General features: G+C 29.8%; 1 protein-coding gene across 2 annotated transcripts; it reads right to left on the bottom strand.

Annotated features, from left to right (window-relative positions):
* Nucleotides 1-2,239: 2,239 nt before the first annotated feature.
* Nucleotides 2,240-8,144, bottom strand: LOC105139334 (alpha/beta-Hydrolases superfamily protein). 2 transcript variants are annotated; one of them, XR_844952.1, is made up of 14 exons: nt 8,017-8,144; nt 7,854-7,940; nt 7,700-7,773; nt 7,520-7,591; nt 7,363-7,391; nt 7,225-7,275; nt 6,755-6,805; nt 6,411-6,467; nt 6,221-6,303; nt 5,571-5,718; nt 5,327-5,377; nt 4,766-4,870; nt 2,578-2,939; nt 2,240-2,483 (listed from the first exon to the last, which is right to left on the bottom strand). XR_844952.1 is itself a non-coding variant. In XM_011045737.1 (14 exons), the coding sequence occupies exons 1-13, from the start codon at nt 8,073-8,075 to the stop codon at nt 2,802-2,804; spliced, it is 1,005 nt and encodes a 334-aa protein (XP_011044039.1). In that variant the 5' UTR covers nt 8,076-8,144; the 3' UTR covers nt 2,472-2,693; nt 2,801. The 2 variants fall into 2 exon arrangements, 1 of the variants encoding a protein (XP_011044039.1); XM_011045737.1 differs by having other exon boundaries at nt 2,472-2,693; nt 2,801-2,939.
* Between the last annotated feature and the right edge of the window lie 5,746 nt (nt 8,145-13,890).

Here is a 13,890-nt window from a genome sequence, read left to right as displayed (position 1 = left end):
CGAATAAATAAAAAAAAAAAAAAAGAGTGTTAGCTTGGAGAGTTATTGTCAGTCTAAGTCTGACAAATGAGATAAAGAGGCACGGGCAGTAGAGACAAAATTGGGTTCAAAATCTTTCCTCTTCTGAAATCATTGGCATCCAATATCTTGGCTTAAAAAAAAGGGTACACTAACTGCATCTTCAGGGGGCAGACCGATGCCCAAATGGGGTTCCATTGGATTTGTCAGTAAACCGAGTTTCTAGTGCTTCTAAAATAGTATTTGTTTTTTATGACTTCAAAATATTTTTAAAAAATTAATTTTTTAATTTAAATGAATATTTTTTAGATGTTTTTAAATCATTTTATATAATAATATTAAAAATATTAAAAAAAATATCAATAAACAACTGATTAAGCAGGCAAGTGATGGGTTCTCATATAGGGAGAAGTTTTAGGGTTCGAGGACGCTCTTTTTTCAATGAAGTACGGAATCTGATGCAGCGGGAGCCAGGCATTATTCATGGGCTGCTGAAACTAATGCTCGCAGCAATGCCAAGCAGGGAACGAAACCCACAGGCATGGACTGGAATCACATGTATTTTAGCAGAAATGATATCGGTAAACAACTGTGAAAACATGTTGGTATGCTCAACTTTGACCACGAATGGAGGGAAGCAGCCTCCTCTGCCGTCGAGCAAGATATAAAAATCATACCCATACCCACTTGCACATTCTCCTCGTCCATATTGGTGGTGGCTTTTACTGTGTTTACAAGTATACGGACAAAAGTGGGCCGTCAAACAATATTTCTTGTCCAGAAAATCGAAGTCACGGGGTGGTTATGGGAACAATCTAAAATTAACCGATTTTCAGCCAGTGATCTTGAGATTCTGCTGACATCCCTGATTTCTTTTTTGTTTCGAAAGAACTGCTCGGGGGATGATTCTAATTCTTGCTGCAAGTGTTTTTTATTTTTCTGCCCCGCATCAAAGATCTTGCCTGAGTCATTATAAGGACCCTGAACAGGAGTTAGTTTTCGAGGCTCCTTAGCCAGATAGCCTAGGCAAATCAAATGCGCGTTCTTAGAATGAATTATCCTCTTTATCATCTATCCGAATAATTATATCCATGCCTCCTCTTAAAAACATCTCAAATTCTCAATGAGTAAGTTTGTGTGTGTTGTGTGTGTAGGTTTAGTATTTTGGGATGTTGTAGATGGAGTGTTTTGGGGGTTATCACTTTTAACTGCTGGTGTTTAGTATTTTGGGATGTTGTAGATGGAGTGTTGTGGGGGTTATCACTTTTAACTACTTGTGGTTAAGAATAGAAATTGTTTATTTTTGTGTTTTAAAAAAATTAAATTAAATTTTATTTTATTTTATTTTTGTTTTAAATTTTATTCTGTGTTTTCAAAATGTTTTAATGAACTGATATCAAAAATAAAATTTTAAAAATAAAAAAAATTATTTCCATATATTTTCAAATAAAAAACATTTTAAAAAATAATTTCTCATTATACTAAACATAATACTCTTATAATAACTCTTATAATAGTTGAGGTTGAAGGTAAAGACCTTTTAGGAACGCGGTTTCCCTCAAATTTCAAGTTTTTTTTTCTTTTGCTAAAAAAATATCTTTTTTTTATATTTTTTGATCGATATGTAGAAATAACATTTGTGGGAGAGAAAAGGCATTTCAACATTTTATTTGGCTTTTCCATTGGAGTGTGCAAAATAAACAAAGAAAAACCAAAATATTAATTTTTTATTTTTGGCTATCCATTTAGCTTCTCCATTGGAGATGCTCAAGAATAGAAATTGTTTATTTTTGTGTTTTAAAAAAATTAAATTAAATTTTATTTTATTTTATTTTTGTTTTAAATTTTATTCTGTGTTTTCAAAATGTTTTAATGAACTGATATCAAAAATAAAATTTTAAAAATAAAAAAAATTATTTCCATATATTTTCAAATAAAAAACATTTTAAAAAATAATTTCTCATTATACTAAACATAATACTCTTATAATAACTCTTATAATAGTTGAGGTTGAAGGTAAAGACCTTTTAGGAACGCGGTTTCCCTCAAATTTCAAGTTTTTTTTTCTTTTGCTAAAAAAATATCTTTTTTTTATATTTTTTGATCGTTAATTTTTTAAAAATAAAAAAAATTATTTTAATATATTTCTAAATAATAAATACCATGTTGTAATGCATTGTTGAAATATGCAAAGACTTCACCTGTTCGGCCAACCAGCAAGCAAATTCGTCGCGACTCTAATTACCTCAGAAGTTAGAAAGATACAGAAAAACAAACAGCGTAAAGGCGCTCAAATTGCCTCTACAGTATATCAAGTAGTTACAGTCCGCTCCATCAAACATCATGATGACTGATGAAAAGAGAACGTGAAAGGTGGGGCTAAATGCATCTGGTTAATGGCACATTTGCAGAAGAAATGCAAACAGTATTTGTACATGACAATTTACTCAGTGTTGAATCTTAAGCTTCATATTTAGATCTTGTTTTCCTGGTTGTAGTCAAGATAATATACGTAGTTCGAGCTAATGTGGAATTTGACTGCCAATCAATGCCATGAACATAGCAGTTGCATAGACAAGTTTTTCAAAGCAAAAACAAGACGATCACTGTTGAAATTACATGGTTGACGAGTCATCAAAAATATAGGAACGAGGTCAGCTTTCAAGAGTGATCGCCTGTAAAAGAATGGGAGTCGGTGCGATCAGCTGTCCAACTTCCCTGTAAATCAGGGACAATAGATGACTGTAAATCAGAAAAATGAAAAGGCAGTTGACCTTTTTACCTCAGCTTGATATTTTTTTCTTAATCAAGCTCGCTACATGGTGGGCAACCCATTCTGAGCCAGCCTCAGTGCAACAGAAACTATGAGTATGGCCTTCCCTTTCAATTGATAGAGAAATACCAGGAACCTGCTTCGAAATCTGTGAGCATGAAAGTGAGTTGAACAAAGCCTGGAAAGTGAAACTGAAGAATGCTAAACCGAAGGCAGAAACAGTGTAGCTTAATATATTGAAGCAAAAGCTCAGTTTCTTGAAGCAAGTTGATAAGAAAGAGTAGTAAACATCATGAAGCAGACTCACAGTGATCCATCATCACCATAAATAGTGCAGTAAAGTTCACTATTTTGCAATCTTTATCCAATCCTACCTAAGGCTTTAATATTGCTTACAACTTGGAATCACTATTCCCCAAGTAAGATATATATCTGCCACACCATTTTCTCACAATGTATGCTTGTTTGGTATTAAAAAATCATTTCAACCCAATAGTTTAAATTATTAGATGAGATCAAGATATAATTTATATAATTTTATCACAAATCTCTTCTAGTGAAAGCTTTTTGAACTTAAAACTTGCACAAACACACTATATTGTGCTCAATTTTTATCAAATTGAATGGGGATAATGAGTTTAAAACTCATAACCGCTTGATCAATAAGGCTCCAATACCATATTACAAAACTATCTCAACCTAAAAACTTAAGTTATTGGATTGAATTAATTCTTTGACATGACATCAGAATACAGGTTTGCTTTAAGCACTCTAATTTCTTCAAAGGAGGCACGACCCGACCAATTAAGGTCAGGAGTGCATCGTCGATAGAAGAGATGAGGCGACCAGTCAAACCTAAGACAGACCGACCAACTCAGCCTAAAATCCAACCACGAGCTTTTTAACTATAACTACTTAAATATACATTATTGAAATTGGAATTACCACAACTGCTAGCACTAGACTTGCCCTCTAATGGATGTGGTAGTCGTTTCTCAAGCTCCCTCTTCGGAATTAAACCCTAATTCTCCAACACCCATCACCACCATGGTAAGCCTTTATCCTACTATCCAAAGATGGCCACAAGCACGCAAATTACCCTATCTTGACACAAGGAGGTAGTAACAATGAAAAACCGTAGTAATTCTAGAGCTAATACGTGCAACAAACCCTTACTTCTAGAAGGGGCGTATTTATTAGATAAAAGGTTGATGCGGGCTTTGCCCATTGCTCTAATAACATATTAAAATATCATTTCAACTTAATAATTTAAGCTGTTAGGTGAGACTTCAAGATATGATTTATTATATTCTCTAACACTTGATAACAAAACTAGTTAAAACTGGCATGTGTCAGTTTTACAAATCTGTAAGCATCAGTATTCTTAAGTGGATAAATTGTGATTGAGATTTATTCTCTACACCTTAAAAAAAACTGGTGGTGTGAAATAAAGAATCACATAAGTCTTTTAAGACATTCAATTATGGAAGATCCCCCACAAAATAGAGGTCCAAAGACACTTATTGAAATCAGCATGATAACTGGAGAATTCTTGTTGTTCATACTCTTACTTTATATTCCTTAAAATTCAGTAAGATACTCTGCCATGATGTTTCAGAACTGACTTATGCAGTCCTCTCTCCTTTGTTTATCTTGTGCTAAAACCCTCTGATTTGAAAATAGAATTTATAGTTTCTCTAGTTCACTGTAGGCTGTGTTCATACCAAATCATAGTATCCTAAGGATCAACTATGCATGTGGTAGCATCCTAAGGGTCCCAAACATGAATAAGGCAAACAGAAAGAGGTAGTATCCTAAGGGTCAACTATGCAAAGGCTTCACCATACAAATTTAACATGCTCTCCATGAGCTAAACACGCAGGTCAGTTGTGCACACGTACACAATGAGCTTTAAAGAGGACACAAGCATACAACAAGCCATCACAAGAAATCATGAACCCATCCATCACTCACCTCTTCAAACATTTGCAGCGGACCCCAGTGGTCATCAACACCAAATAAGAAAGCAATTTTCTCGTGATTCTCTCTCATGAAAGCCCAATCTGGCATTTCTGAAAGCTAACATAAAAAGAACCATGATTAACCCTTGGTTGTAAATGTACTTTAATGCAATATGAGGGGTGACACCCACTTAAACCTTTTTTCTGGATTTGAAGAGGTAACATCAGCTTTATTGTACCTGTACGTGGATGAACAAAATGTTAAACAAAGGCTTTTTAGTGAAAATTTCAGGGAAAAAAAAATAAAAATCCAAGTACTAATAAACTATGTTTCGGCAAAATAAGCATTTGACTATGAGGGCCAGATTTTAAGAAGGCTTTATGAAAAGAAAGAGGTTCTGAAATGTGTCCCCGACATGACAGTATGGAACACCTTGTTATAGTACAACAGTAACAATAATAACACATGACATGATGTTCCTACATTACAAGAACATTTCAAGAAGAATTCAATATACTTTGATCCAATACTCTAATATCTTGAAATATTAATCTTGTAAGCAATCAAAATTACCTTTCTGAATTCCATCAATGCCATGTAAAGCATGTTTCGGAAGGTATGGTACTGTGAACAAATGAAATATCAAATTAATATAAATTAACAAACTCAGAACATGCAGATACCTAGCTTATGTTTTTTAAAATTAGCAATAGTGAACCATACAAAAAGAAAAACGAATAGTTTAAAGCTTGTTGCAAATATGTTTGCAAGTCATGAGGCCCACAATTTAATCTCATATAAAGAATATGACCATTACCTGCAGCAAGTGACTACAAGCAGCATCAATAGCAGTATCAGACCATGAACTCCCAAGAGATTTTGACAGGATAAACCTTAAAGTGCACTGAGGTAGCAATCCCAAGGATGCTACACTGAAACTAAGTAAAGCAGACAAAATAGAGGACCTGAAAGTCACAAATTTCAGTCATAAAATCCTTGTGCCTCAATGCTTCACTAACAAAAGTCAAAACTAAGGCTAGAAACGAGAGCATGATTTTAAACATGGATAAACAGGGTTCCAGGCCATACAGCATGCTAAAAGCTAATCTCTACCGCTGATGATTAGACTAGATTAATTAATTTATAATTTCCTTAAGATGTCCCAGCCAGATTTTTATCAAGTAACCCTAGTAAATATTCATCAAACAGGCAATGATTATTGAGGGCATGAAGCTAGTAACCAGGAGAGGAAATGGGTGGAAAAATCATGAACTTTTTAATGGTTCATGAAAACACAGTCAATTGTTGATGGTTCCAATCAGTGTGTCCACTGGAGTGTCTATGTCTTTTATCAGCAACTTGAATATAAGGGCCATAGGCTTCCATAAGAGAGCAGAGCATGTAAAGGAAGATTGGAAGGATGATGGAAATGATGTCACTCAAACTCAAAATAGAAGTAAACCTTACTCTGCCACATTCTCGATATTAGACTGTTGCTTTGATAGTGGATTCAACATTAAAAAAGGGTATAGTCCTATCAAATATGTAACCTGCAACGCCAAAGTTAAATGTCAAGCAGCAAGTTAGCTAATTCAGCATAACATGAGAGATCAGGACACAAACTGGAACTGGAAAATTCGCAGAAGGCAGTCATCACCTTCTCTAGAAACCTTAGTATTTCAAGTGATATGTAGGAACCAATAGAGTGCCCAACCTTCAGAGAGAAAATATTAAAGTTGATAAGAACTTCAATTCAGAAAAACTCATAAATTAAGTAGCTGGCTCTTCCACTTTACACCTTGTACATATGGTAGTGATAATGTAAATAAAGCTCCAATTTATCTATTGATTATGTTTATGAAAACACATTTTGATCCAATATAATGTGATCTTGGTCAGGCATTTCATGGTACTTTCATCTTTTTTGAATTGAAAGGAACCAAAGGGATTGGATTCCTATGGAAAATATAATATAAATCATTAAGAGAAAATGCCTCCTACCAGTACTATAGGAAGTTCATTATTTTGCAGTTCCTGCTTGATGAAATCCACCTGCACAATGAGAAGATCAAATGGAAATTATAATTTTCAATATACTATACTTGAAAAACAGACTACTTTTCTCCAAGCATAAATACTTTATATGGGTAGGGGGGGAGGGGGGAAATTGGAGTTCTTAAATAAAGGCAATCAAGACCAAAACTATTGAGTTGGAAATTTCTCACTAAGATGGAATTTCAATTTCAGGTCCGCAGTTCTGTTACTGGTGCATTCTCCAAAGCTCAAGCAGATTCATTAACAAGGTTTCCTTAAGCTTCACACAGTCAATGAGCCTAATTCACCTAGATTCTTTACCTCACGAGACAAGGGTTTTCCACCAGAAATTATATTGCCAAATTCTAAAAGTTTACTCAACATTATTCACCAAGCCAACAGTCCGCTGAAAGCCAATAAAGTAAGAAGGACAACACCTTATGATCAATTTGATCTTGTAATGAGAACAACTTCCCGTGCTCCCAATTCTAACAAAAACAAAACTTCGTGTAAGAATTATATAACTCTCCACAAGTGAACTAAAAAGAAAAACATAAACTGACAAAAGCAAGTACCTTTTCAGTATGAGATATGTGCCCAATAGCTGTTAATGGGCAAAAAAATAAAAATTAATAAATAGATATATATATATATATATATGCACACACCAATCAAAGTTAAAATCATATCTCAAAATTCAATAACAAAAGGGAAACATTTGCAGATAAATGCCTGTAACAGAAGCACTTCCACCAAGCAACTCATACAGGGATTCCAAGAAATCCTTGTAAAACGAAACAACACCTGCATTAATTAACAAACGAAAAGAAGAACAAATCCACATAATTCAGAAATCCAACTCTCCATTACTACTACTTGTATTCTAACAAACATCAAAAGGCATGGACTGACCTGGGTTTCCAGGGATAAAGAGAACATGAAAGGTGGGTTTATCAGATTGAATCTCTAACAATTCAGTTGTGTGACTGAAAATCAGAGCACCCATTAATGCATAATTGAATACCGAAAACAACAAAAGAATGGAGTTAATAGGAGATGTGAATACCCGGAAACTTTGGAGAGTCGTAAAGTAGCATGCTTTCTCGGATTAGAAAGCAGCAAAGTCGGACAACTCATATCTCTGCCTCGGCTTCTACAGTTGGATGATCATAAATTTTACTACCCAGTTATTACTTTTAGAGAAAACGGATATTGTAATTAATGGATACCTTCTGGAAGTGAAGAACTGTGAGAAAGATGCAGTAAGGGAACAAGATGAACAGGTCATTTATTGCCTTTTCTTCTTCTTCGTGTACTTTGTTTATTCTTTTTAATAATATTAACTCTTTTTTTATTATATTATATTATATTAATGAAATGAGTGTTGATCGATCTCTCTTAATTGTAATATATGGACGGACAAAATGCCAGCTGTTGGTATGACTACTTGAAACGAGGGTACAACTTAGAGCGTCTTTATATACGTACTCCTAGTTATTTTTCAAATTATTAAAATTGTTTTTTAAATTATTTTTTATTCAAAAATTTATTAAAATAATTTTTTTATTTTTAATATTAACTCACCAAAATAATTTTAAAAAATTAAAAAAATATTAATTTAAAGTAAAAAAATTAAAAAAATTAAATTTTTTTAAAAATATTTTTAAAATATAAAAATAATATGATTTAATTGTTGCCTTTAAAAAATATTTTAAATAAAATTTTTAAAATTTTTATTTCAATATTTCATTGATATTAAAATTAAATTTTAAAAAATAAAAAATATATTATTTTTATATATTTAAAAAGAAAAAATCGATACACTTACATAAAGTGTTTAAGGTTACATATCCGTACATCTGGGAGCCAATCCCAAAGCATCCCAAGGGGTTAGTGAGGGATGGAGCTTTAGGACTCAGCCCCGTTAAGATGCACAAAGGTCCAAACAAGACGAAAAGAAAGAAAAAAAATAAATGAGTCCAATTATCAATAGACGAGGTGATTGGCCCGTGGATCCATTTTTTTTAAATATAAAATAAAAATATATAATCTCCTGGATCTAATTCACTTGAAAACATTGTATTTTTTTAATATTTTATTTAATTATATAATAATAAAAATATATATTTCTATAAAAAAACAGATAAAATTCAAAAACCAACAACAACAAAAAAAAATTGAATGGTGTTTAATAAAAATATATTATTAATTAATATATTTTTTATTAATTAAATTTTTAAAAATTAAAAAAAAATCTAAAAATATAGACCAAACGTTCGTGCGTGGATAGAATAACATTCCTAACCCTTTAAAAAGAACCTAAGCATTTTCAGGTCAAGCTCACATGTTAATTTGGCTCTTATTCAAAAACCTAAGCTTACTTCTTTTTTATTTTAATGGGTGACATCTATAATGGAAATCAACCTGTCATCTACTATAATGTTTTCAAGTCATTTTCAGTGATTACATCTATAATGGAAATCAACCTGTCATCTATTTTCAGTGATTGAAAAATTAAAATTTAAGTTTTTTAAATCCTAAAATTAATTTTTCAAGTTATTTTTACTTAAAAACATACAAAAAAAGCATGATAAGAACCTTCATAAATCACTTACCAACCCTATAATCACTAAAAAAAAAAAAAATTAATCAAATAAAAAATAAACAAAGCTATATTCATAGAGAAATAAAATCATCACCATCAAACTTTTCTTATCAAAAGAAACTCAATAATATCAAGATTAATCATTTTGGTTGCTATAATACGACCAATAAAAGATTTTTTTATTTTTTATTGTCATTCATTGACTTTCTATCTTTTTTTTCACACTTAAAAACCAAAAAATAAATAAAATAAAATTTTAAACTACAACTAAAATTTCAAAACTTATAGAATAAGAAAGGAAAAGAAAGGTGGACTAAAAACTTAAAGAAAGAGATGGACTAAACCCCACCCCATGTTTATGGTTGTTTGGAGAAGTGGTTATATATTTAAAATTTTAAAATATTTATAATATATTTGGTTAAACTCATAATTTAGTGTCATCCTAGATTAGTTTAATTAATTCAATTGAAACTTTGTTTATTAATTATAGTGATAAAGTTCAATATATAATTGCCATCAATAGTTTGTTGAGTGAGATAAGGGATTGATGGAGTAACTTTTTGAAAAAAAAATATTTATTTAGTTATTTTTATTTTTTTAATTTACAAAAAAAATTATTTTGTATTATTAGGGTTTTTTAGTTTTTTTTACTTGGAAGGAATAGTTTTTTTATTTTTTATTTATATATTCAATATTAATAAGATTTTCTAGTTTTTTTCTATATACATAGTTCTAATAGCTTTTTAATGTTAGTGAATTTGTTTTGTAGTCAATCGGTTAGTTGTATGTAGTATCGATTTTATTTGTGTAAAACATATTTACTATTAATAAAAGCTTTCTTTATTTTTAATATTTAATTATATTTCATTAATGAATATAATATTTGACTAATGAATTTAGAATGAAGATAAAGTTCATGAAACAAAAATATTTTGTATAGGAGATTATAAAGTTATTATAATTATAAGATTTTTATTACATCAAAATATTATTTTTAAATGTTCTTAGTAAAAGTTCTATCAAGATTAGAGATTAACGAGAGTTATTAAAATCAATGCATATTATATTCTTTCTTTTATGAAAGGAAAAAGTTACGCTTATAATCTAAGATACGAGAAATAATTAAAACTAATAGGAATGTGCTTGTCAAAATGACATATACATTGAACTAAACTGTGAGAGAACTTTATATGAAAAGATCACTTATATTTATGTTAAAGCTCATGTGATATTTGTGTAAAGGATTCTTATATTTAATATTACTAAATTATCTTATATAAGGAGTGTTATGATTTGATCATGATCATATATTATCCTAATCAAGGGTAACAAATTGGCAAATATTGGGTATAATATAAGCTATATAAAAGCATTTGAGTAATCAAAAGAAGATTTATCACCCTAGGTAAATTAAGAAAAATGTTTCATCTATTCTCAAATAGTATTGACTGTGAAATTTTTAGCCAAGATGAAATAAGATTTGAAAAGAGTTTTAAATCTTATTTAAATACTTAATGACTATAATGTTGAGAACTAAAATGACTTTCTTAATATTTAAGAGATCATGATAGATTGCTAGACATTATACTTGATTTTTAAATATAAATCAATTATTATTAGATTAATAATATATTAAATTGTTTAATGTATTTAATCATATTTTATTTAGAATTATGATTTATATTTAGACCAACTTATTAGAGAACCTAATGAGTCATACACATAAAAACTATCAGTTAAAAATTAAAATAAGATGATTAAACAAGTGTGACTTAATTATAAATAAATTTTAAAAATTAAGAATTAGAATGTAATTAATATATGAGATTATAAATTCTAGACGTAGACACAATCAAGTAAGATCTTGATTGAATGAATTTCTAAAATTAGCCTAAAATAATATATGTGATATATGTGATACTATTTAAAGGAAAATTGATATTTTATCATTTATAGATTTTTTAGGTTTTTCTATAAATAGAAAATTATGCCTCTTATTTTCTTAGGTGAGAAAAGTAAAATACAGAAACATCTAAAAAAAAAAAAGCTAGCACTTTAAGGTATAACAATCTCTCTTTTCTAAAAGGGTTTAGTAGATTTCCCACTACTAGTTCGTCTAAAGTACCATTAAATGAAAAACATTTGAATGACTTATGGTTTGCAATAACCTAATTTTAAAGCAAATATTCAAAGCCAAAAAGAATATCTAATCTTTAAGTAATTTTTACATAAAGTTTTAACAATTCCAATCAGTATATATTTGGTTGTCCAAAAATTTCTCCGTGAAAGATATAGGATAAACATCTGATGTATTAGGAAAAAAGATCCATAGAGATAGACCTAGAAAGTTGCTTGAATTGTCACAATTCATGTATATAAATAAGATGTTAAAACAATTTAGTATGAAATAATCCAAGAGAAAATACTTACTTATTTCACAAAGAACACATCTCTCTAAAGATATATGTCTTAAGACACGAATTGAGGGAGATATGATGGAAAAGTGATGGAATCCAAAAAACACTAAAAGATCCATTAAAGGTTTCAAATGGTCCAGTAACAAGGTTTAGGGCTAAGAGGTTCAAAGAGGCCTTTAATGGACTTCTTCGAGATACATTGGCTAAGGTGGACTTTAAGAAGGTAATAAATAATGAAGAGCAAGCCTTGATTAATTTGATTCACATTCAAGAAGGGTTTGTTGATGGAACCAAGGTCATTATATAAGGATTGAGAAAAAAGACTCAAAATAGATAGTTTAACCTTTCACTATTGTTTTGATCATAATTGGATCTACATGTTGAATTTTGATGGGATTTTAGTTGGGCTTGAAACTAGATCTCCATACTTTTCCAATGATATATGACATGCTTTTTAATTCATTAAGACAAGATAGAACCATTCATTTAAAATTGGGCTTTAATGCTGCTAGCAGATTATAAGAAAAACCGATCTTATCTTATTTTATTAGTTGGGCTAGTGATCTATCTTTATTTTCTGCGACAACACTTGTTTAAGTTTTCACTGCAAAAAAAACAAAGTCTTGAAGCAAATATCTAAAACTAAAAAGAACATATGATCTTGGGGTAATCTTTATATAAACTTTAAACAACTGTAAATCTGTTTAACAAGATCTTTGTGACTCTTGAAATATTATAAATTTATTATTTTCACTGCGTGAATGTGTTTCAGGAAACCCAACATTTGATACATAAGACTTGAATGAATAATAATTGAATATTTTAGATATCTCCTTATAGTTATAGCACTCTTAGTCTTTGAGAGTTTTGACTTGTAACAAACCATGTTATCCTTCACTCTCGTTGATGTTAGCTGGTATCAAAACTCAATGATTCATTATTATTTTGGTTGGAGGTTATAGATAACATATATTAGAACTCAATTATTCCTCGTGATTATTTATTGTGTTATGTTTAACAACCATTGTTGGAAGAAATCGCAAAACAAAATGTTTATTGAAAATCTTAGCGGTGGCACTTATGATAGGGTAGCTTACAAAAAAGTATTGTGTTAAGAATTCATGATAGAACAACTCATACAAAAGTGTTAGGGATCTACAATGAAGTGGTTCAAACACAAAAGAATATTCGTGATGGAGGATAATTTTTTACTATGGTCTGAACTCATGGACAAGTTCTTTCTAACACAGATAGAGTGATACATGAGTTTTTTATGGAAAAAATAAATATTTTCTCAGTTATTTTTATTTCTTCCCATTTAGTTTATGAATTTTTTTATTATTATATATTATTAGGCTTTCTAGTTTTCCTATTTGAGAGAATAATTTTTTTATTTCTTATTTTTTATTTAGTATTAATAGGGTTTTCTAGTTTTTTTTTTTGTATATATGAAGGGTTGTAATAGCTTTTTGACAAGACTTGAATAAGTAAAAAATAAATGTTTTGGATGTTTTTTATAGTTATGGTATTCTAGATCTTTTAGGGATTTGACAAACCTTGTTATTCTTCGCTTCCATCTACATCAGGTATCCAATTTTGATTAGTATAAAAATAAAAAATTAGAATTAAAAATAATAATTTTATATTAAGATATAAAATCTGAACGAAAAATTTGTGGTTTCATCCATTAACCTTTTTAGGTCGAGCTTGGTTATTATCCTACAATGAAAGAGACAAAGACAATAAAAAGAAGACAAAATAAAAAACAAAAACATAATTATATTTGCTATACAAGATAAAATGACTATTTTTGTGTCATGTTTGGTTGATATTAGACAATACAAAATAAAATATAAAAAATATGTATTTTATCCTTAATATATATTATTGTCAAACTTACATATTAAAAAAAGTAGATATTATTTTTTTATTATAGTTTATATTGAGTGTTGAAATTAATAATAGTATAATAATCCAAGTTATAAAATTCAAATTAGCTAAGGCTTAGATTGATTCAAGTTTAAGAAAAAAATATAAAAATAATTGACTCAGCTTAACCCCATAAAAAACCTAGTCAATTC

Source organism: Populus euphratica, unplaced genomic scaffold, assembly GCF_000495115.2.
Source record: "Populus euphratica unplaced genomic scaffold, PopEup_1.0 scaffold177.1, whole genome shotgun sequence".
Classification (NCBI taxonomy): domain Eukaryota; kingdom Viridiplantae; phylum Streptophyta; class Magnoliopsida; order Malpighiales; family Salicaceae; genus Populus; species Populus euphratica.
This window is presented reverse-complemented; position numbering and strand designations above follow the sequence as displayed.

What these genes read in the sequence shown, in the direction of transcription:
- LOC105139334 (XM_011045737.1), bottom strand. Translation starts at nt 8,075, where the DNA reads ATGACCTGTTCATCTTGTTCCCTTACTGCATCTTTCTCACAGTTCTTC. An exon ending in AAGATCAAATTGATCATAAG is followed by an intron (nt 6,806 to 7,224) that starts GTGTTGTCCTTC and finishes CTCATTGTGCAG; the next exon opens with GTGGATTTCATCAAGCAGGA. An exon ending in CTTGTAGTCACTTGCTGCAG is followed by an intron (nt 5,378 to 5,570) that starts GTAATGGTCATA and finishes ATTTGTTCACAG; the next exon opens with TACCATACCTTCCGAAACAT.